The sequence below is a fragment of the Polypterus senegalus genome, chromosome 5 (assembly GCF_016835505.1).
Source record: "Polypterus senegalus isolate Bchr_013 chromosome 5, ASM1683550v1, whole genome shotgun sequence".
Classification (NCBI taxonomy): domain Eukaryota; kingdom Metazoa; phylum Chordata; class Cladistia; order Polypteriformes; family Polypteridae; genus Polypterus; species Polypterus senegalus.
The window spans coordinates 69,611,030-69,636,230 of record NC_053158.1 but is presented as its reverse complement, the minus strand read 5'-3'; the positions used below and the strand labels follow the sequence as shown (position 1 = coordinate 69,636,230).

Genomic DNA, 25,201 nt, shown 5'->3' with positions numbered 1-25,201 from the left:
GGTGTAGCATATAGATGATGGCATCCTCCGCTCCCCCCTTCTTCTGGTATGCGAACTGCAGAGGGTTGAGGGCATGGCGGACCTGTGGCCTCAGCTGGTGAAGCAGCAGCCGCTCCATGGTCTTCATCACATGTGACGTCAGGGCGACAGGCCGGAAGTCTTTCAGCTCACTAGGACGTGATACCTTTGAGACTGGGATGATGCAAGATGTTTTCCCAAGGACTCTCCCCTGTTCCAGGCTCAGGCTGAAGATGTGCTGTAGAGGATTCCCCAGTTCCAGCACACAGGCCTTCAACAGTCATGGCGATACTCCATCTGGACCCACTGCTTTGCTGGCGCGAAGCCTCCCCAGCTCTCTGCTCACCTGGGCTGCTGTAATTATGGGTGGGGATGTCTCTCCTATGCTGTTATCAGCAGAAGGATGGGTGAAGGGTGCAGTACTCCAAGTTGAGAGTGGGTTAGGGTTTAAACCTGTTAAAGAAGTTGTTCATTTGGTTTGCTCTCTCCACATCTCTCTCAATGGTGGCGTCCCGCTTCGAACTGCAGCCAGTGATGATCTTCATCAAACTCCAAACTTCCTTCGTATTTCCCCGGGTGTTACAATCCACATACTGAGAGAAGGCAAGTAATGTTTTGTCCAGCGTCACATGGTTAAGGTTTCCAAGAATTAGCACAAGCGCCTCAGGGTGCTGTGTTTATAACTTAGCAACAGCAGAATGGAATATGTCACCCGCTATCTCCATGTCCGTCTGAGGTGCGATGTAAACAATAACAGCAAGGATGTGTCCAAACTCTCTGGGCAAGTAATAGGGACACAGTGTATATCAAAGTTTCGACAATGATAATTAACCCTTAAACCAACATATACTTGGGGGTTAATGCACCCCTGGACGCCAAATACTTTTTAGCTGCACTTTAAGTAAACATCACAATTCACAAAGAAAATCTAAATTTTTAACGAAACACTTTTTTCATGCAACCATCATCACAATTACTGCAACACTGATCATTTTACACACTGCAAATTAACTTTAAAAACATAAAAAAAAACTACTGCAACAATCTATTACTATATATTCAATATGCAACTGAAGTCATTGATGAAATTCAGTATATCACCGAGCCAACTGTGCTTGAACTCGCTGCATGCAAACACACAGGGGTAAACGCTGATGATTGCAGGCTCGTCTACTGCAGCGGCTGAATCCCAGAGACAGTGTTGTTGCAGTTCTGCTGGGGCCGGCAGTGGTCGTGAGCTGGCTGTTCAACCAATATACGCCACTGATTGATCAGCTCCGGCGTGCTGGCAAATTGCACTAAGAAACAACTTTAGCCGGCTGCGGAGTTCAATGAATGTACATCGCCGAATATATGTCGCTGCATATACTCGGCTTCGGCATGCTTCCAAATTGCACTGGAAACCAACTCTAGCTGGTTGCGGCATTCAACAAGTGTACTTTTCCCGAATATACTCAGCTCCAGTGTCCTGGCAGTAATTACCTTGTTACATATTTTAGTCTGTTATTTTGTTTATTTTGGCATAATATAGTACATGATGTGATAAACTACACACACTTTTCTTTCAAAGTGTGATGATTAAAACATCTTTCTCCATATGCAAAATCATTCTCATGTATTCCTGCTACCTCTACTCCCTCTGAGCGTCTCTTCTCAGCAGCTCGGAACATTGTCTCAAAGAAGAGAGCCAGCCTCACACCACAGCACGTCGAAATGCTCACGTTCCTGTACTGCAATCAGGAATATATGAACTGAATCTTTTATAAACTGTACATTATTGTTTTAATTTTATTTGAATTGAAGCTTTATTTAAACTTTTGGGCTTTAAGACATACCAGTGGCCATTTTTGGTTAAGTTAAATAAACAATACAAACTAAAGTGTAGATAGTCTTTAAACACAAAAAGTGTAATGTATTTCTTTTTTTATTGTAATGGTCACACTAAAATAAAAACATCTGATTATTTTCAAATTCATATGTTTCACTGGTTATTTTAATTTGATTATTATTAATTTTAATCATGTTAATGCAGAGCCATCATGGTGACATTCACAGGTGGACAGATGTGAACATGAGTTAATGCATGCACTGGAGCCCATAACAGGATGGGCAACCACAGGTCGCATGCATCAAAATAGTCAGGCATGAAATAATCGTGACTAATCGAAAAAAAAATGACCGATTAGTCAACTGCCAAAATAATTATTTGCAGCCCTAATTATAAAGAACTATTAAAAATCTCGTATAAACTTTCACCACCTAAAATGTCAACCTACAAGCACCTTTAAACAAGACCTGCTACTAAGGTGACAAAGAAAAAGAAAAAAAAACAACTGTTGATAAAACATTAGCAACATAAATTTTCTGAGAGCTGGAACAACACTATGCATCACACTTTACATTTTTCCAAAAACTACAGAGATTCAAAGATGGCACTCACCCATCTGGAAGGGTCACTGATGAGGTTAATAAAAAGAGCAGAGAGCTTTGTCCTTCGAATTTCCTGAGATGTTGCAGAGGAAACAGTCATGAAACATTCAGCACAGGCTTTCCGCACACCCCAGACATTATCAGAACAGAGCTGAAAGAATCTAGGCAGCTGTACAGGAAGAATGAGGGTGGAAAAAACAGTAAATCAGGGTCCTGCAGCTTCCCTTTCTGTGCAACAGCCAAGCTGCCCAAGCTTAGCTTTCAGACACTGTTCTTTGTAAACATTAAGTCAATGCTGAGTAAAGCAACACATGCCAAACTAACAAATGAGATGAAATTCATGCATTTATTTTTCATTTACATCCTTGTCAGAGCTGTTTAAATGTATGCTAGCACTAGCCAGAATAACCAGCGCAGGATGCAAGATCAATTTACCAAAGGGCACAATGCCCTAATACAGAACAAAACTTTTTAACTGCAAGAGAAAAATGCAAAAAACTCCAGAAGAAACCAGATGGCATTCCAGATAGGAAATTAAACAGGCCAAGTCCGGTAAAGCACCAGCATTACTGCTCCATATTTTTACACTGATAACACATGTCTATTAAGAAACAAGTTAACACTGTGCCAGTCCATTAAAATAAAGATTTAGGTTAGGTCTATAATTCATGTGTGGTAAGGCAGAGGATTCTGTTCAGAGCAGGATTTAAGACATCATGGCTTTCATGTCAGTTTCCATTTTTTTTTTTTGTTTTTTTTTTTTTTTAATTCATTATGTCCAAAGACAATTAATTACATCAAAGTTATTAGAAATGGAGGTAGGGAACAGTTATGTTCTTAAAAAGCTGTCCTTTAAATAGGACACTGGTACATAATGAGTTAATATACTGATGTGCGGAGTTAGAAATGTTTAGTATGACCCAACAGCAGTCACACTGAGGAACTGTAATTTACTTAAAGACCTCTCAAAGCAGAGATCATGTTATAAATTCAAATAGCTTACCAGGAGCTCTTCCGTGGCTTCTCTGCCTACCACAGTGCAAATGTCCCCAAAATTTGCCGCACATACCTAAAAAAAAATAAAAATAAAAAAAAAATATCATTGTATATAGCAGGTGAATAAAGTATAATCCATCTATACGAACCTATAAATTAGTTATAGCGGTTTATTACTTCCATAAAACCTATAATTAATTTTTCTTACAATATATGTTTGAAAGTTAGTTTCTTTAAAAAAAATTAATGAATACATGAAACTTCAATATCTCTTTTGTTAATATTTTTAAAAAGTCATTAAAGAAAGAATAGGTTACTAGACAAAAATCTAACATCATTTGTAATTAACTGCTATTTATACTCACCTTACGAACATGAAACATTCTACAGTCACAACACATCTCACAAAACCTGGGCAGGAAAAGTCTCTCTGTTATGTCTTTACCAACCATGGGTGCCATTTTACAAATAATCTAAAAAAAAAAATAAAAATAAAATAAAATGTAGTTATGAAACTTTGAACCTGTTATATTCAATTAAAAAGTAAATATTTCTTTAATACTTGAAATTATATGTTGTCCTTAACATTTTTTACGAATAACTATTTAAATTATAACCACAATCACTACTCAAAAAAGCATCTAAGAAATGTAAAAAAAAAAAAAAGATAACTTCAATATTTATTATGAACTGTGATTATAATGTTGAAAATCAAATAAAAAATTATACTCACAATAGGATAAAAAAAGGAATACATAAGCAGAGCGCTGACTTACTTACATGATTAAAAAAAAAACCACCACACACATGTAACATTTAGGTGTGTTTGGAAGCCAAAATAACAAATATAAAAAGACTAAAATATCCGCGCTTTGCAGCGGAGAAGTAGTGTGTTAAAGAAGTAATGAAAAAGAAAACATCTTGAAAATACCGTAACATGATCGTCAATGTAATTGTTTTGTCACTATTATGAGTGTGGCTGTTATATATATATATATATATATATATATATATATATATATATATATATATATATATATATATATATATATATATATATATATATATATATATATATATATATATATATCTCAAAATACCTGCGCTTCGCAGCGGCAAAGTACTGCCTTAAAAGTTTTATTACCTTTTAAAACTGAGGGAAAATATACCAATAATTATTTGTTAAGTATCTCTTTGTATACCACATTGTGAGTTCGGCCCTCCGGTTGTAATATGACCGAGCTGTGAGCTGAGCTTACTCTTAAGCATGCAAGTACAGTTGGCCATGTGAACAGTAATCTTGTTTCAAATCTCACAGCTTGGATTGCTGCTGTCATAATCGGTTTGAGTTTCATGGTTTGTTTCAATTACGACAGTATTTTGTAGGACTTGTGTTGAAGTGACATTCGGCATCTGTCAAGCATTGTAAGTATACTACCAGTTTCATCAATAACTTCACATCCAGCTTTTGAGAGTTTAAACATTCATAAACATCAAAGTGTCCACTACTGAAATTGCCACCTGTGAATCTAAGATGTTTAAGAGGCATTGGCGGTTGTCCAAAGGTGTAAAATATTTGGCCATTTCGGTACACCTGAAAGTGACAACCGAACAATTCAGCGGCAGCCATCAACTCACATGCAGATGCATAGGTGAAGGGCTTAAGCATTTCACTCTTACAGTGCTCCTGTGTAAGTATAATTATCTCCTGTACTGTCATCAGTCCACACCTTGAACCTGTCCCAGTCATTCAACACATAAGACACAATGTTTCTCCAAATATCAAGAGTGAGCCAGATATGGCTGTGCAATATGTACTACAGAGAATGGAAAAGGTAGGTGCCATCTCCGGGCATGGAAACCACTTGGTAAGCGACAGTTCTTTGATCGATGGTGATCACCTCGATAGACATGTTAATGCGGGTACGGTTGGAATGATAAAGGAAATGGGTACCTGAACAATGTAAAGTAAGTCTAAAATACCTACACAATAACTATAATCGTAATAAATGAACAATAAAACAGCGGAGAAGACGTGGATTTGCAAGGAAGGGAATGTAGAGACTACAGCGACGGACGGCCTTATATAGGCAGGCAGCCAACAACGTGGGAGGCATTGGGATGGGGGACCCAATGCCGCCTCACATGGTGACTGAGCTGCAGGCTATGGACGTATATATGTACGTAAGTAGGATTCAGTTAGCGTTGGGAACCCGCGTACCAAATTTATTGAAGATGGGCCCATAAGTAACAAAGACTGTTGAAAAGTTCAATAAGGCGGCCAACAGTAGCATCATACCACCGAAATAAGTACCAAATTTCAGCCTTCTACCTACACTGGAATTTGGAGAATTAGTGACATTGGAAACTTCAATATGGCGGCTGACAGTGGCATCATACCACCGAAATAAGTACGTACATTGGTTTCGGTTAGCGCAGGGAAGCCGCCTACCAAATTTCGTGAAGATGGGGCCATGAATAAGAAAGTTCAACATGGAGGACATTGTTGACCGTTATGCGTAGAATTTCTAAATGAAACCTGCTTAACTTTTGTAAGTAAGCTGTAAGGAATGAGCCTGCCAAATTTCAGCCTTCTACCTACACGGTAAGTTGGAGAATTAGTGACGTTTGGAAAATTCAATATGGCGGCCGACAGTGGCGTCATACCACCAAAATAAGTATGTAGATCGGTTCTGGTTTGCGCAGGGAAGCCACCTACCAAATTTCGTGAAGATGGGGTCAGCCTTCTACCTACATGGGAAGTTGGAAAATTAGTGACGTTGGACAGTTCAATATGGTGGCCGACAGTGGCGTCATACCATCGAAATACGTACGTACATCAGTTTTGGTTAGCGCAGGGAAGCTGCCTACCAAATTTCGTGAAGATGGGGCCATAAATAAGAAAGTTCAACATGGCGGACGTTGTCGACCGTTATGACCGTTACATGTAGAATTTCGAAATGAAACCTGCTTAACTTTTGTAAGTAAGGTGTAAGGAATAAGCCTGCCAAATTTCAGCCTTCAACCTACACGGGAAGTTAGAGAATTAGTGATGAGTCAGTGAGTGAGTCAGTGAGGGCTTTGCCTTTTATTAGTATAGATGGAGCATTGCATTTTTTTTTTTTACTTACATTATCCACAAGTCAGCTATCACATTTTTGTTTATTAAATATTTTTGTAGCAATGACTTATACTGAAAAAACAGAAGTGATAAAATAATGCAATTACATGTGTTTATAGATTACAATAAATGTGTGCTTTACAATAGTAACATATTTCATATAGTTAAAAACAGACTACACAGGCTTGTGGTGGAGCAACACAGTAGATTTCATACACAGCAGATTCCAATTCAAGTGATGAAAAAACGTCATGAATTGATGTGTTTTAGTGGTAGTGGGTCTGTGATGAACTGTTGTTCAATTTTCTTAAACATAATATTTTGAAAGTATACCCAACAGAGTACTATTCAATAATTACCAAAACCAAAAAAAATACAAAATGACTAATACTAGCATAAAATCACTATCAAGATTATCCTATGAAGGGAGAAAAGCAATTGAAATATGTGTTCTCTTTGCCTCGAGTTCAGAGAAATCAGAAGCGTTTGCAATTATCTCTGAACTCTGCAAAATGCATTGAAGTCAATGGGGATGGACTAACTGATCTAGATTTGACAGGATTATAATGGTGCAATCATATTTCAAGTGTCCCTGAAGGGTAAGGAAAACATCTGGCAAACATACTGGACTAATTACTATGGCCAAAGAGGCGACCTGAGCTGTGCCTAGAGGTCTACATCACAGAGGACCTAACCTGGTCCAAATATACGGACACCTTGAAAATGAAGGCAGAACAACATTTTTACTATTTCAGACACCTCAGGGAATTCAGTCTGTCTTTCCAGTTACTAAAGAACTTCTATAAATCTACCATTAAAAGTATCCTGACAGGATGTATTTTTGCCTTGTTTGAGATCATCATGGTCTGCTAAACACATCACTGTGTGTGTACTCTAAGGCTGGGTTTATACTTCACGTGACGCGACACATGCTCCAGGGGACACTCCTGCTATGCAAGCTTTTTACTGTTTATACTTGCACGCGTACTTTACGTAAATCTGGAGGAATCCACCAGGTGGCAATGCGAGATATTATCACGGTGAGAACAGGTTCGGCTTTGCTGTGTTGTGAATTGCCTGGAACACCTATTAAATTCCGATGACACCTTACCGCAATCTTTCTGAAAAGGATGTTTAATATTAATTCCATCAATCCAGGGATGTGTTCATTTCAGCTAGCATTGGGCACGAGACTGAAACAATCCTTGGACAGGGCATCAGCTCATCGCAAGGTGAATACAAGCACTCACATACACTAGCGTCATTTTAGTGTCACCAAATCTGCATATCTTTGGAAGGAAACTGTTTTCCTGCTGAGTTTCCACAGTGTGCTCCAAACTCCAGGCAGGGAATAACAGCGACGTGACTCCCTGAGAGACAGCAGCGCTACAGCTCCGCCACCGTGTCACCCCCATGTATTTAATTATTAACAGTGTTCATTATTTAAATGAAATTAACAATTTATCTGTAAAATGTAACACATATTTTAATGCAGTTCATCACGAAAGTGATATCAAGTATAAATCTTAGGATTCTAAATGTACAGAGAGTTGGAATATCATAAATTTAATGTGTTCTGTGTGGCAATTGCTGCTGTCAGTTCAGGAGGAAGTCTCAGAAAAAAAAAGACGGGACAGAAGATGGTATATGAGACTTTTAAAATTTATCGTGTCATTGCGATTGGGACTATGCGATGCTTGAATATAAAAGCACCACTTTTTTTCATTTGTATGAGGGCATTTTGCTTGACCACATTGAACCATTCATCAAACATCGAAGCACGCACATCGAACCTACTAGGATCCAGACTCTGACATCACGTTTCGACTTTTATTACACTGCGCCCCCCGACTTTTTGCTGTACTGTAACTCGTGAATGCAGCGCGTTAATTTCTGAGGACCTGCTCAGAGGACGCGTCAAATGAATGCTGGGAACGCATGGCAGCCATGATGCGTGCACGTATGCGTTCTAAGCGTGAAGTATAAATAAGCCCTAAAACTTCCAGGGCATCTACACCAAGCAATGCCAGGTCAGGTCGGGCCAGGGAACGTCTGTACTGGTACAGTGTGTTGCCACACCCACCACACGACAAAACAGCTTGGGATCCTGGTTGGCAACCCCCTCAGGCAGACAAGTGGTCTAGTCCCATTCTTTGGAAATGACCATCTATCTGCCACACACTTGCAAACCAAGACACTCAAGACTCATTTTTTCCCTAGGGCTATGCAAAGATCACAGTATTGTTGGCAAAGTTAAGATCAGTAAATCTTTCTTCACCGACAGATGCCCAACACCCAATCCATGCAAGCATAGAACAGAGTAGGAGCAAGAACACACCCTGATGAATCCCAGAATCAACTGGGAAAAACAGAGGTTCTGCCTCCGCTCTGCACAACACTCACAGTACCGGTATACAGACTGGGCATAATATCCAGCAACCTTGAGGGGATCCTGCAAAGTCTCAGGATGTCCAAAAGGGCAGCTCGATCAACCAACCCAATCACTTTATGGGTAGACTTTTTAGGTGTAAAACCAGACTGCTCCAGTCGTGAGTAAGTGATCACGGATCCTATTGAGGATGACCTTAGCAAGGACCTTACCTGGCATCAAGGGCAGTGTTATCCCCCTGTAGTTGCCACAATTTAAGTGATCACCCCTCCCTTTCCAGATAGGGCCTTTAAGTCCCGTTTTCCAGTCAGTTGGAATTACACCTGTCTCCCAAATGAAAGTAAAGATTGCTTGCAATGCCAAGAGGACAGGCCTCACCACAAGCCTGTAGAAGTTCACCCCAGATACCACCAGATCTTTGCAGTCTTCCCCACCCTCAGCTGGTTTACCACTTGTGCACTCTCAGTGTGTGATTGGGTGGTTCACAGATAATTGTAGGATCAGCCTCAAGAACCATGGACCCAAAGATATCCAATGAACTAGCCGGAGGATCAATTTTAAACAGCTGCTCAAAGTAGCCAGCCCAGTGGGTCACAACTGCAGTGTCATCCGTAAGGATTGTTTCATCATCTGCCATGACTGCGACACTCCAAAGAACAGATTCAGATGTGCATAATGTTTCAATTCCACTGCAAGCAGGACGTGAGTCACTAGACCATAGATGGTGTGTCACTTGCTCACAAATTCCACTAACAAACACCTCCTTATCTACCCTCAAAGCCCTCACAGCCATCCTTCTCAGTTCCCAATACAGACCAGAGTTGCCATCAAGCTGTGCGCTGCGACTCAGAGTGCCCTGCGAGATGAAACACATCCTTTTGGGAAAGCTGGTAACACCAACATAACCCTCAGCAACCTTCTGGGTCTTGTCACAGAAGGTCATCCACATCATATTAGGATCGGCAGTTACACTCAAGTCCATAAGTTCCTCACAAAAACAGCATGGAAACGTGTCACAAACAACCTAATCTTGGAGTCTGGCCAGGTCCAGCTTCATTTTCCTAGAAGGTGATAGCCTAGTGTACCTAGGTTGGGTCTTCAGAGTAGCAACAAGTCAGTGGTCAGAATTCACAAACTGGGCACTTCTGTAGACCCTGCAGTTTTGTAAGAGCCACTAGCATCCGCCCACAACGATGCGATCAATCTTCTTTGCCGCACCACCAGTATTGGAGTACCAAGTCCAACAATGAGACTCAGGACGCTGGAACCAAGATATAGCAATGCACATAACCTGAACTTTTGCAAACTCAAGGAAAATGGAGCCACTTTCACTCTGGTCACTAGACCCATGAGGACCAACACAGCCCAGTCAATGCCAGTGCTTGTACTGAAGTCACCCATGACCAGAGGAGTGTCGCCTCGTAGGCACCATCAAGCGAAGTTGTGAATAAAATGTCTCTCTCACATCACATTCCGCTACAGCAACTACTCGAGTACGACAGCTATCAGATCGACCAGACCAATGAAAGGTGTACCCACCTATAGAGATCTGGCCTATCCCAGGTCTGCATACCACACTGAAATGTGGAGTTTACGCAGCTCCTCCAACAGCAGAGGAAGATGATCATCATGCCAGAGACAAGGCATTCCACAGACCTACCCAAATGGGCCGCCTCAAATTAGGACGCGAGTACTGGCATGCAGCGGGCAATGCCTCAGCACCACACCAGTTCCGATCCCCAAAAAGCCTGACCCCCTTGGTTCTCTGATGGTTTTTTCCTCTTCCAGGGATAGGGCTCATGAGGGCTTCCCCATCCTTTTCATAATGCGAGCAGCCTTCGCAACAGAGCTACTCCTGCGGAGAGCACAAAGGGGTCCTCTCGGTCATCTCAGAGCTGCATGAAGTTTTTTTTTTCCCCCCTGCCACCTACCCCCATGAGTTCCCTGCAGGTTGGAGGACCGCTTGCAGGGCCGGATGCAGTTTAATTATCATACCCAGGACCAGGGCAAAAAAATTATCCATGATACTAGCCACTCCTACAATGGCCTCTTTTCAGTGCCGAGGACAGGTTTCGCTTAAGTTTCTAAGCTATTTATTTAGATATTCTATATTGATCACATATTTATAATTCTATTAATGATTTTTGCTATTATAAAAATCACATACTGTATGGCTGTTATTGTCTTTTATATTTTTCTTAAATGCTCAGTCATTGCAGCTGAGTAAGTAAGCATTTCAGTACATATTGTGCTGTATCAATAATGTGTGTGTGACAAAATTTGATTTGATTTAAGCTATAAAGCATATTAGCAAATCCTCATCTGAAATACTGGGAGTAGGTTTAAATTGAGTATTACAAAAAAAAAAAAAAAAAAATCACAGCACTACATAAGGTTCAGCCAAGAATGTTTAGCATACAGAAGATAAGAGGAGATATGAGTTAAAAATTACGACGGGAATTAGAACACTGAATTTCCAGCTTTTATTTTAAAATAAATTTTTCAATAAAAACATAAGGCATGAATGGAAGTTTATTAAAGGAAAATTTTGAACAAATGCTGGAAGGTTTGTTTCCACTCAAAAAAACTACCAATGAGATTAAGGGCAGCATAGGCAAGGGGTGGGTGTACACTGGTGAAAATTAAACAACAGTAGAAATCTGTTAACGGGTTGAAATTTTCATGTATCACTCCCGTGGTTCAGTACATCAGGAAGCCAAATTTGTTACTTGTCCTTCTGACAACACAGCATATGTTGGTACAACTGAGGAAATGAAAGCCCACACAGTCTTCATCTTGCTACAGCTAAATTTAAATGTTCACAAGCAATTATCAGTGTACAGCCTACATTAACTAAACCCGAAAGTATGTTTATATAAACGTGTGTACTGCAGAAAAGGCATGTTATAATGATAATTGTGGACAGTGCTATCAGATGGCAGTAGAGTGCCAACTACTTTTGTTAAAATTTGTATTTTGCAATGTTATTGTTGCAACTTGACCTGTGAAAGAAGGAGCAGAACCATATGAGCTTAAGAAGCTTAAAAGGAGGTGTGTGATAAACAGCAGAGCAGGTTGGATGGTCTGACTTGGAGTTACAAAGGAAAGAATGTGTATGGTGCAGTGCAAAGCCCAGTGAGGACAGTGAACCCCTTTGAAGTGGGAAAGCAGCATCTTCTGAGCCTAACTGTGGAAATGATCAGGGTCCTTTCAAGGACTATTAAACATATTGAATCTTGGTGTCTTCCTCTGCTGTACCTTCGGTTATTACATTATCGTATGCTGCATGACATGATGAAACATAACATTTTTTTACTCACCAAAACTTTAAACTATTAACGTTTTCAACTGCTAGGTTCAAACGTGCAATTACAGCACTATTAATGCCCTTTCCGGAGAATACTCTCTATGCATTTTATAGACACTAAACAACTGAACAGCTAAAAATAATGTAGAGATGTGAAGTATTAGAAAATAAAAGTACTACAAAACCACTAACATTAATTCTGTGCTGCCAATAGAAAATAAATTTGTGATGTGATTTAATGTTTGCCGGTTAAAAATAATAAAATAGCCCAGGATTAACCATAATAAACATATGCTTAAGAAACCAAGGGAAATGTGAAAGTACAGAGCTCCTGCAAAAGTATGAGAAAACTTTTAAATATAAAATAGTTGTAACTAGGAAACAAGCATTTTTTTTTTATCCATGTATGTTGAAATGCTACATATCTACAACATTAGAAAGCAATGGAATTGAAGATGTTTTGTTTGGAACAAATAAGGATTTTTTTCATTAGAATATGCTTTAAAAATATTATTTTCAACATTAATTTCAGCAGAATGAGGATTTAGAAATCTTTGAAAAGTATGCTCTCAAGATCGCTTAATATCAGTATTAATACAGGCTTGAAAACTTTCTTTAGTACCTTGTATTGAAGAGCTTGTTCTGATGGCCTATGCTAAGGCAGTTTTCAATCAATGTAAAGGTACAGTTTCTTTGTCTTTATACAATTCTTCACGTTCACAAAAATGTTTTTGAAGACAATATTAAAGTCTACTTGGGCTTGCTTGTTTTTGTTCAATGGAAAACCAGAGAAACTGGGAAATACAGATTTTTAAACGCTTTTTCATTGTTATTCTTGTTTTAATTTTTTACTGTATAGTCTATATGGTACACATTTTCCAAGATTCTGTGTCTTTAAAGGCATGTGCAATATATGTTTATTTCTTGCCAAGTTCATACTTTATTAATTTGCACATTACAAATATTTTGGAAATTACTATAGTTGATTAAAAATGGTCCTTATGAAAAGAAACACTAGAGTAGAACTACCCACTGTTAACCTATGAAATCTGGCCAACAGAAGCACCTAAATTGGATTCAATCGGAAAAGTAAATACACATAAGATTATACCGTGTTATATAACATAACCACAACCATTTTAATTACATTGTGATATAAATTTTTGGCCATAAAGCCTACACCTAGCCTGGTGTAAGCACAACAGTTATAGATACACCACTACCAGGAAGACAACAGTAAACATAAATGAAAACTTACAGCCATTGCTTCTGTTTTAACATCATCATTGCTGTCAGGGGCAGTAAGGTCCACAAGGACTGGACACACTTTGGTTTCCACATCATGCCTTTCAATAAGGTCCTGTTCCAGTAGTACCAACAGTGCTGCTTGGCTTGTTTTACGGACCTATAAACCAAAAGGAAGGACAACCTGATTTTAGTCCCCTTAGAAGCAGTCTTGAGAAATATGCTTGTAACTAAAAAGTTAGAGAAGCACAAAACTGGACTAGTAGTAAAATAATTACCAATACAATTGCACTAGTACTGTATAGGTGAAATTGAAAAATTATTGACAACGCCAAGAAGAAAAGCAAGACTGAACTTACTGTGTGAAAATGGAATTAACTGTGTTACGGGTGATTGCCAAACATACCAAAAATTATAGATGACATATGCAGTAAGACTCAGGGTGAAAATGATTATCTACAGGCAAAAGGCTTGCATATTTTAATCACTCATTATTATTGCTGATTTAATTTCTTGACAAAGTTGTAAAATGCTATTCCTCAGACATTTGACTGCATAGCAATTTAACTTCATCTACACCACTCATTTTTACAAAGATAGGACTAGGTGTAAGAACAAACCATTCAAAGAAGACCAACATACAACAAATTGTTACATAAATCAATTATCAATTAAATAATCTAATTTGTCTTTTGTTTAATAGATATCAGAATATAGTCAATACAATATAAAAAAAATCAGTATATTAAAAAAATAAGTAGATAAAGGTTGGAGATAATTAATACTTATTTACATTGAAAATTGAAATTATTGGGGGGGGAGGTTAGAGATTATGGCAAGGTGTTTAAAAATAAAATGCTAATTCTCATTATTAAACATCTATTACACTGTGACCTGTCACAATTCAGATTCAGAGATGAACAACTCCACTGTAACAAGTGAAAAAGATGGACTATTCCATTCACTACTATGCAGGTTTTAGTTTGACACATGTAAATCTATAATTTACTATGCGTGCAAGTATATTTTAAGTAGTCATTATTAGTGTAAGAAGCAATCTTAGAAAGTTAACGTCTGATGTTAAATTCATATGTTTGCTTAACTTTTATGGAACATCAGCTTCTTACAGCTACCTAGAATATAGTATAGCCTTTTGCTCCCTGTATGTTATGAGATAGAACATTCTTAGTAATATCTTAGACTAGAGTGTTAAATAAGCCAGTTAGGAAATAGTCTTACTGCTAGTATTAACTAATAGATATGATTACTAATATAGTAGATGACAGTTTTCTGACCGCTTTGAACGTGTCTTTAACGTTTAACATGCCTCAAGTATGACTGTATGACCAAACTTGGAGAAATTAAACAAGATATAGTCTTAAACAGAAATTTTCTTTATCATTAATTATTTTCTCTATTTTTGTGTGAATTGCTTTGAAATTTTACTAAAACCATTAAAATGAAGATATCTGGTCTGTGCAGTTATTTGAAAACGTGTCACACTGATGCCTGAATCATCCTATGAAGCAAACTAAAACCTACATAACTTTTGGTAATTTTGGATAAATGCAGAATCAGAATTAGTGGTAACTGCAGAAATGTTTAATTTAAATTCTGACTAGTTAAAATGTAGTTAAGATATTTCTAAATACAATGGAAAAGTCAAAATGAAGCTAGAGACCATCAAATTTGATTTTTGAGTAGTCAAAAATATATTGAAGGTATGTTGAATCTGAATCCTGATTAATCAAGATTTTTATTACATACATTTAATATACCAGTCAAAATAAATGTTAACTTGGCTTGCTAACCGCAAGTGACAAGAAAATTACACAACTAGAAACAAATTTGAAGTTACTGGAATTAAAATAAACCTTTCAGCCAACTCCTTCAACTAAACTGAAGCAAATATTCTGCTAAAATATAAAAACAAAATTCAGACAAGTTTCTAAACTTGATATTTATAGTCATTTGTTCTTCAGCACGACAACCCAGGCATCTTCAACTCCACATGTTGTGCAATTGAATTTCTTTCAGAGCCTAGCTTTTGAATATTTTAATAGTGCTAAATGAAGGGCGGCTGAAAATAATAAAGAAAACTACAAATCAGCAGGTATTGTAATAGCTTCAAATGCTGTAATATTTTAACATAGCTACAGAAACCACTCAGATAATTTCTGTATTTTAAAATAGGAATTGTTCATAAATTGCTTTTGAAGGAAATGTTACATTCCTTAATCTCAAGAGTTCTTAGTCTTCTTTTACATTACGTTCTTCTCTGTTGGTCCCAAATTTTTATTCTGCTTCATTGGAATAACTAAATTCAACCTAGTCAGCATAATCATAGCATTACAGAGATCCCCTAATCGCTTCAGTGGACCAGCTTCTATAATATAAATTTTCAGCCTTTACTCGCTGCTGTCATATTTGAAAGCTATTAAAAATACACTGGGTGCTATCAACTTGAAGATGATGAAACCAGGCTCAGCAATTAAACCTGACACATTTCATGATAAAAGGCAGTCCACAGTACCAAGACTTAATAAACATGGCTTCATCTGATACTATATCTTCGCTTTAGAGTAAGGGGACAAATACTATTACCATATGCACATTCTACTCAGCAATTTCTATATCACTGTTCATCCTAAATATTCTGGAGTCTAGAGGCATCTTCCCACCACAGGAACTTTTCTTAGGAACCAGAGAAAATTTAAAAAACTAGCATTCCCACTCCAGGAACTTGAGGCATTTGTAGCTCCTGGTACTTTTTTTAGCTCCTACTCCATGACATGTATTTTTAATTCAACCAGAAACTATAGTAGGCTGGGTTCAGGTGATGAGTTGTGCCGACTGGTTGACCACAAGTACAGTTAACATCTGGGAGTACACCAAACACTGTTATTAATGGATTAGGAGTGATTGTGACACCAAGGCTGTTTGTTAGGCATTTAAAAATTATTGTCCAGAATGATGTTAAGTACACGCCCAAAACATGTGGCCTAGTGAAGTTGGAGCTCAATTACCACGTTCACAGGTTGGATCTTGCCCTGAAAATAATTTGAATAAAGGTGACAGTCCCTTTGGTGTGGTGGGATTGCACGACAAACTACTGTAGCCAGGGACCACAAGTGACCCAGGGTCTAAATTGTACCTGAACTCATTGGTTCTTGAAAACAAAAGATCCTTTGTGGCAAAATGCCTATTTATTTAATATTTTTATCTTCGACACTAAACAACCCAAAAACACAGGTTGTTATTCTGCAACTATTTACTCCTGACAAAAACAGCAAAACAGAAATTAAATTTGAATTTGTTAACATTAATATGAGCTAAAGAAAAACAAATACAATGCAACAAGGAGGAAAAAGTTACTGCAAAGATCTTACAAACTATTTTAATGACAATTCAATAAAACTACATTGTGTTAAAAAAAGTAAAGCCATTAACAAGCTTTTAGGGATTCTTTACGTTTCTATTATAAAAGTAATAATTTTAATCTTAATTTAAAACTTTTAAACTTCTGAAAGCATATACTACAGAGAAGCTTTACGCAGAAAACTTAAAATGTTAACATTTTTTCCTAAAAATATTAATACTGTATATGAACTTTGAGACCTACCTGGTTATTTTGATCTGCGAGGTACCTAACCACAATTGGTAACAAATATTTGGAGAAAGCATATGGAATGGAAGGCCTGTTTTCTTGACAGAAAATCGCTATATGAGGAACCTGCTCCATTAGTTCTGTCCGCACTGTAGGCTCTAAAAAACAAACATTACTTTAATGCCAACATCAAATTCATCCTAAATACTTCAAAATTAAGGAAATGCAATTTCAGATTTACAGTGGATTCAGAAAATATGCAGATCCCCTTCACCTTCTGCACACTTTAATATGTTTAATATGATTTAATTTTAAATGGATACATTTACCATTTTTCAATCCACACTCAATAACCCATAATGACAAAGTGAAAGCATGCTTTCTGAAAGGTTGCAAATTTACAAAAAAATCAAAAACTAAGTATTCAGACCCTTTTCTGCAATACTTCAAATTATGGTCAGGTGAATCCTGTTTGCTTTAATTATTCTTGAGATGTGTTTAAAAACTGATCAGAGTCCATCTGAAGAAAATTAAACTAATGGAGTTCCACAACTCAGACTGCATGCCAGGACAAAAACACAGCCATTAAGTCCAAAGAACTCAATATAGATCTTTAATAGTCAAAATATTGGTAAGGCAAATGTATAAAATTATTTCTAAAGCTTTAAGTATTCCAAGGAGCAGTAGTTGTGAAATGGAAGTCTGGAAACACCAAAGCTCTATTTAGAGTTGGCTATTCATCCAAACTAAGCAACTGGGCAAAAAGGGCCCCATTCAGGGAGGGAGTCTAGAACCAAATAACCATTTTAACAAGCTTCAGAACTCTGCTAATATGGGCCAACCTGTTGGACAGACGACCATCTCAGCAGCAGTCCTCCAGTGAGGCTTTTACGGTAGAGTGGCTAGACAGAAGCAGCTCAAGTAGAAGACATTTGCTTCTCATGGATAGTGAGACTGTTTAGAATTGAGGATAGGATGAAGAGACACAAATAAAGAGAGGGGAATGAAGAAAACCTCCTCCAGAGTCCTTGCAACCTCAGACCAGGGCAACAGTTCACCTTTCTGCATGACAATGACCTGAATCATTCTCCCCAGACAACACTACAGCAGCTTTGGAAAAAGTCTCCGACTGCCCTTGAGTAATCCAGCCAAAGCACAGACTTCAAGACCAAAGGACATGTGTGGACAGGCCAGAAGATGGCAAGTTACAGATGTTCCTCTTTCAGCCTAAAGGAGCTTGAGAGGATCTGCCAAAAAGAATGGGATAAACCTTTGACTATGCAAGTAATCTAACTCAGATCCTGTGGTTTGGCAAACCTGAAAACTATACAGACATGACATCCTATTTAACACATTTCTTAGACAAATCTAGGAAAACATTAATACATGTTCTTTAAATATAAAAATATGCGGGAACTAATTCATAGCAAATGACCCCAAATTTCCAAGACCAATTCAGTCTCTGTTTAAGGTGCAAAATTTGATTAAACATTTCTGGCTGAAAGCAACCAAGGTCACCTTTTAACTGCTTTACAAATTAGCAATGAAACAATTTTTTTTTCTGTTTTTAACTACAGAAAGTAATTTTGGATTATAGTATTTCAACAACCTCACACAACAGTTGCTTGAACCTATTCTCTAACTTTAATAAATGATTAATTCATATAACTTAATTAGTCCTCTTCTATTAACAGCCATATCACAAAGTGACACATACCTGAATCTTCAGCAAGTCTACTAATTCTCTCCAGCACAGCAATGCAGTCCCTTTCATCTTCACTTACTGCTTTTAAGGTGTCCAACAAACTTCGTGCTACCATTTGTCTGTTTTACAGAAAGAATTAATGCTATTTAGCAATGCTTATACTACAAAGTCCTCAGTAATATGTATTCAGCCACAGCATAAAACAAATTATAGAATTTTATAATATGTTAAAAAAGACAAACTGCCTTGAGAGTAAAACCAGAAATTATGCACAGCAGAAAGTTCCAAATACATTCAGTTTTGAAATCATCTTACAAGAATGTTAACAAGAAATAAGTAAATAGCCATAGCATTACTTTACCAAAAGACATAAGATCTTTAACATTAGATTTCCTGCTTTTAGCCCTAGAATTGAGCTCCACAAAAAAGTGCTTGAAGTTGTCATACTTGCTGTCACTAACAGCACGAGAATGATAGTGTTTTCACAGCCTTTGAATTCTAAAACGGTGTCCTTTGAATATATGCAAAGCAGAATTTTGCTCTGCAGGATGAGCCTATGATTATTTTTTACATTTTTTTTTTTTTTTTTTTACAAAGTTTCACTTGGTTGACAAAGCATTACCCCTCTTTCTAGTTTCAATCTGACCATACAAGTTTAATTTAGTAGAATGCTGGGGAAAGCACTGAATTTGAGGGAGATGGGAGAAGTTACACTAGCTTATATTGTCAAATTTCATATTTCATGTGCATACATGTATAAAACATGTCATTAGTTACTTCCACATAAGCAGTGGAGTTTTTATATATGTGTGTGTGTACATACATATATACATACATATATATATATATACACACACACACACACATACATACAATTCACTTAAAGCAATTGTTTTACCTGAAATGCAAATTTATACTGCAAATGTTTTGCCTGCTACATAACTCAGTTAAATAAAAACTCAACTGTTCAGCTTGATGGCATAAGTACAACCTTATGTGTGTGACACCAGAAATTAAAGTACTTAAAAGTCCTTCAAATGCATTTGCTATGACCTATGAAAACTAAGAGGCTGAAGGAAAATTAAGAGGGGCTTTTATACTGGGTTGGATTAACAATGTATCAGAATGAATAAACACTAAATAAATAAAAGGATTAATCATTATGAACAGTACTGTCAAATATTCAGCTTTCTGAAAAACCATTGTATCAGAAACATAGTAGGTGGTTTAAAATGGTGCTCTCCACTTGTGCTTTTACAGTTAGTCTAGCCTTTTGAGCCTGTCAAGCACTTTGAGAATTTGTCCTTCAAAAGACAAAAGGAAATGGGATTTATGTATAATGACACACTTCTACAAATTTCATCAGTCATTCAAGTCATTCACCATAACCATCCTAAAGAACAATTAAAGCATTTTTTTCTTTAACAATATCAAATAATGAATACAATCAATGATATATTTCAGCATAACTGTTTCAGAAATTACAGGTGTATTACCAGTCATCTGATAACTGGAAAATATAGTAATTAGTCCAATTAAAAAAGCAGTATGTCAAGGGCAGTTATCATACCCCATTCATTAAGTTAGGCTGGGATGCACCAAAATACAAAATATTTGGGCAAAAAAGTAAACACATTCAGGGTTCGGCTGGGGAGAAAAAAAAAAAAACACAAAAATAACATTTAAATATGTGACAGTCTCCATTGCTCTCCTGAGTTTGTAATGGATTATTCTTTCAAAGAGCACATTCTGTTGTATTGGGAGTGAGAAATACGTTACCCCAGATTGTATTATGGAGTATAGATATTATTTTTACAGTATTGCCCTGTTTTTTTTTTTTTTACAGTGAGGAATGCTGGTAGTAGTGATGTAACTGCGAGAAACCACAATGCTCTTTACAAAAGTAAAAACATAAAAAAAGAGGGAAAGACAAAGAATCACACTAGGACGAGCTGAATAAGGAAGCAAAAACATTTAATTCACAACGAAATAGTTCAGAATCCTGGTTAGTAAACCCCCAGGCAGAAACACAATGCAGTCCAACCTCCCAGAAATGACCATGTATCTGCAGCAGCCAGGTGTTAAGTGGGTGTTCCCTTAACCTGTCCCAGCTGCTCAGGTCCTCAACAATGAGGATCACGCGAGAAAGATCAACCTTGGGGAATCGTGCCACATGGCCATAGTGCCATAACTGACTCTTACTCACAATGCAGGTAATGTGCCTCATTTAGGATTCCTTTAGCGACTGCTCTTTCGACACAAAGTCAAACCAACATTATCCAAGGATTCTCCAAAGCGACACAGTACCTAAGGAGTCCAGTCTTCATCTCAGGTCACTGGATAGCATTCATGTCTCGCAACCATATAGCAATAAAGGAAGCACCAGGACCCTAAAGACTTGGATTTTAATTCTTTTGCAAAGATATCGGGAGTGCCACACACCCCTTTCCAGTGGCCTCAAGAACCCCGCCCCATTGCTCTCCCAATGTATGTAAACCTTTCGAATTTTCAGTTTTTATGGAAATGCATGCAGTTTATTGTCTTAATGCTTCATGAAAGCAAAAAAAAAAAAAAAAAGTCAAGGAATCATAAAATGTATAAAATACAGTATTATTCGAATTTTTGATTAATGAAAGTATCCACCTTTTGCTGATATAATCGGAAAACCATGGTAACCCTTTTGATTCAGAATGCCACACTGCAATTCACCAACTTTGGCCCTACCAAAAGAACTCCAGACTATTAAACGTCTTCCTCCAGGTTTGACAATTGGTGTCACACACTAAGGAACCACCCTTTCACCAACTTGAAGGCATACCCAGAGAGATTTAAAATTTTCATTCATCTGTCCACAAGACTTTCTTCCAGTCTGTAGTACAGTAATCCCCCGCCTATTGCGGAAGTTATGTTCCAGACCCACCCGCGATAGGTGAAAATCCTGGATATAGAAAGACCACTTTTTTTTTTTTTTTTATATATATAGTTTAAGCCTTAAAACACCCATCCCACACGCTTTAAAACACATGTCAACTTATTAAAACACACTTTGTAAACACATATATGTGGATGTCGGGCTAAGGATATGAGTAACATCTCTCTATTATAAAACATTTTAACTTCACACAAGCCAAGGCAGTGAGACAGGATAAGAGCTGCTGTACAAGCTTTTAAATGATTGACACACAGAGCAACAAGCTGAAAAAGCATCTTGGCAAACGCAGCACAGAGCCAGCACAAAGTCCACTTCTCCTTAGCGAGCATTCAGCTCCCCCCCCCTTCATAATATCATAATATGAAGTGGCAGGAGCATAGCGCGCCTCAGAGGGGAAGTGGGGTTTTGAGCGAAACGATCCCAGCCGTCACACACACACACACCCTCTTCCTCCTTCGGAACGCACAGAGCAAACAGAACACCAATCTTGGCAGAAGCAGCACAAAGCTAGTAGCTGATCTGTCCACTTCTGCTTAGCATGCGTTCAGACCCCCGCTTCACAACGCGGGGAGCATTATAAGTGCCGTGAGAAAGAGATTTAACCATGCCCGGGGCAGGAAATAAAGGACAAATATTGTTTTTACAAAAGTTTTAAAGTAAAAATGAAAATAATGCATATGTAACAATTCCCATGAAAATAACAATTGCTTTAAATTGTTTATCCGGTAAACCAAATGAGGGGGTGGGCGAGCGAAGCGAGCAGGGGGCAGAGCCCCCTAATGATAATAATAGTATTAATAAATCCGTGATGTAGCGGGGGCACGATAGCTGAACCGTGATAGAGTGGGGGATTACTGTAATACACAGATGGTATTTCAAGATCCTATTTTGTCCTTAAAGGAATGGCTTTTTTACTGTCACTCACTCTGTCAAACCTACAGCACAAAGTCTCTTCCTTACAGTAGAAACTGAGACTTGCTTTATCTGAACACTGTTAAGCTGTGCTTGAAGCTGTTGTACTGTGAGGCACCTATCACACAAGCTGGTGACGCTCAGAAACTTGCCTTTTGATTGGGTTGCAACTTTGGGTGTGCCAGATATCTTCCTATTAAAGTTTCTTACAAGTTTCCTTTGGATTATGTGGAACACCGTACTCACTGGCACTTAATTTTGTTTTCCCAATTTCTCTAAATTAAAGGCCTACACTTATAACTGTAATAATGCTCAGTCCCATTTCATTTGTTAACTGCGGTTTTCTTTCCATTATCACGACTATCCAAGTAGTACTTCAGAGAGTGCAGTAACACAGTCTCTTCCAATTCTGCTTTAAGACAGACAGAAGGCTTTTAATCAACAGAAGGTGGGACACTTGTGCAAATTGTTTGCTTCAACTTGCAAGGCTTAAGTCTAACCAATTAGTTGTTCCCTGAAGAAGGACCATTTGTAATATTCTGAAATTTCCTTCTTTTTCAGTTTTTGCTAACCTAAACTTTCAAATTAAACCTCTGCCAGTTTACTACTTACCTTTTCACCATTTTAGGTCATTCATTGTATTTCACCTCATTAAATTTGAAAGAAAAACTGAGGGGATCTAAAACTTTTGACCAGTAGGGTATATCAGACAGAAAAATAACAGCATAACAAGCCAACAAGTCATACTTGCAGAAAACATAATAAACCAGTGATAACAAAATGTTTTCTAAGAATTCCTTTGCTCAGAGGAAACAATTATTTGATTTTTATTATTCAAAACAGTGCGATTAAGGCAATATCCACACTACCACTTTTTCATTTAAAAAGTTTTTAAACAGAAACGTAATTCACAGTGACCTTTGTCTACACTGGATACTGGATATTTTTTTGGTAAAATAAGCTGGATCCAATAAAGGAAGGGCCACAAAATAAGCACAAACCAATCAGAGCACGATTAGAGCATCATTTTCAGAAAAATCACATTTATGCCCATTCACAATGAAATCTTTAACCTCATATTTAAAAGCCTGCACAGCAGCTGCTGCTACCGAGCTGTGTGTTCTGCGTGTCGAGCTGCACAACGATCATTTAAAAGTCTGTACAGCAGCTGTACTTTAGTCTCACTTCTTTGTCTCCCAGGATGTTAAAAGCATCTCCGACAAATTGCAAGTAGGGTGTGACGTGAAAGTAGTCTCTCGGGACTTCAAAGTGTCTCCCCGAGATGATCACGTCTCAACCCAAAATTTTTTTACACAATAGATATATATAATTATATATATTAATATAAATCAACTATGCTCCTTATGAAGGTCACATCAGCAAAACCTAAAGCTAGATGAACCCGGCCACTCTAACCTCAGTTCCAGTTTTCTGCTCCTTCTGGTAAAATCCCAGGTACCCCCAGATCAGTGATGCACTGAATATTCCCTTCACTGTGCTCTGGGTCTGCTGTTGGGTTGTGGCTAAAACGCTCAAAAACAGAGGCACACACACACACACACACACACTCCCAATCAGCAGAAAGAACAACTCTACTGCAAAATGTTATAACACTGCTTAGCTATTCATCCTAAACCTGAGGCTACGTCACACTGAGCTACAAAACTCTTAAGTGTACACAAGAGATCACAGTCTCATGGGTTCAATAGGAATTCAGCAAGCTTCAGATGTGTCCTTTCAGTGTGTTTGTAAAGGAGGAAACAACACTCAAACTTAAAGAGTCCCACATCTACACTTCTCAGACGATACTAAACATCAAAGCCCTTGGACCCCAGACTCTTTGTAGCACACTGAGCAGGACACCACACAGTGTATGCAAATACAAGGTTTTTCAAAGAAAGTCCTCAGCTGGTTTCCTGTCTCACAAACAGAAAAAAACCTATACACTATAGAAAAGTAATCTATTTATGAAACTACCTTAATTCACTTCATTTACAAAATTTAAATGGATGGCAATACAAATATCATCCACCCATTATATTACATCAAATAAATCAAGTAAGATAAGAGAATTTCAAGGGTTTATAAACACATTCTCACATATACAGTACACACAGAAGTGCAAACTTATTTGTAAATTGTTTCAAAACCCAACCAAACTCCTACTGTCTTTCAGATTTATTTATAAGTAAAAGCAGATTAATATTATGTTGCACCCATACCCCCCATTTGTTTTCATACCTGTTAAAAATATTTTCACTTGCAGCGTATTTATCCAGTCTTCCCAAAGGCGTCAACATCTCATCTTGTGACACAAAGTCCAGTGCTGAAGGTATAATAATGACATCAGACTCTGAGCTGTAGTCATCCACACCAACTATCAGAGATACCAGAAAGCAGTTAGACTACAACTATAAATACAAGAAACCAGACCAATATTTGTTTGTAAAGCAATTTAACCAAATGGAGGTTTGCGGAAAAAGAAAATATGTGCATAGGTATTCAGCTTTATTGTAATGTTTGTACTCCTAACAAAAAT

At 37.7% G+C, this 25,201-nt stretch overlaps 1 protein-coding gene across 5 annotated transcripts in view; it reads right to left on the bottom strand.

Annotated features, from left to right (window-relative positions):
* Window positions 1-25,201, bottom strand: part of ppp4r1 (protein phosphatase 4, regulatory subunit 1) — a 96,734-nt gene that overhangs the window by 54,420 nt on the left and 17,113 nt on the right. For 2 of the 5 annotated variants that reach the window (XM_039754770.1, XM_039754769.1), the window contains exons 3-9: window positions 24,904-24,988; window positions 18,831-18,937; window positions 17,129-17,271; window positions 13,520-13,666; window positions 3,810-3,917; window positions 3,452-3,517; window positions 2,459-2,617 (exon numbers count right to left, since the gene is read on the bottom strand). In XM_039754770.1, the coding sequence (XP_039610704.1) occupies window positions 2,459-2,617; window positions 3,452-3,517; window positions 3,810-3,917; window positions 13,520-13,666; window positions 17,129-17,271; window positions 18,831-18,937; window positions 24,904-24,962 (789 nt within the window). In that variant the 5' untranslated portion in view covers window positions 24,963-24,988. Of the gene's footprint in view, window positions 1-2,458; window positions 2,618-3,451; window positions 3,518-3,809; window positions 3,918-13,519; window positions 13,667-17,128; window positions 17,272-18,830; window positions 18,938-24,903; window positions 25,040-25,201 lie in introns of all 5 variants that reach the window. The other 3 variants (XM_039754772.1, XM_039754773.1, XM_039754768.1) reach the window with 2 other exon arrangements.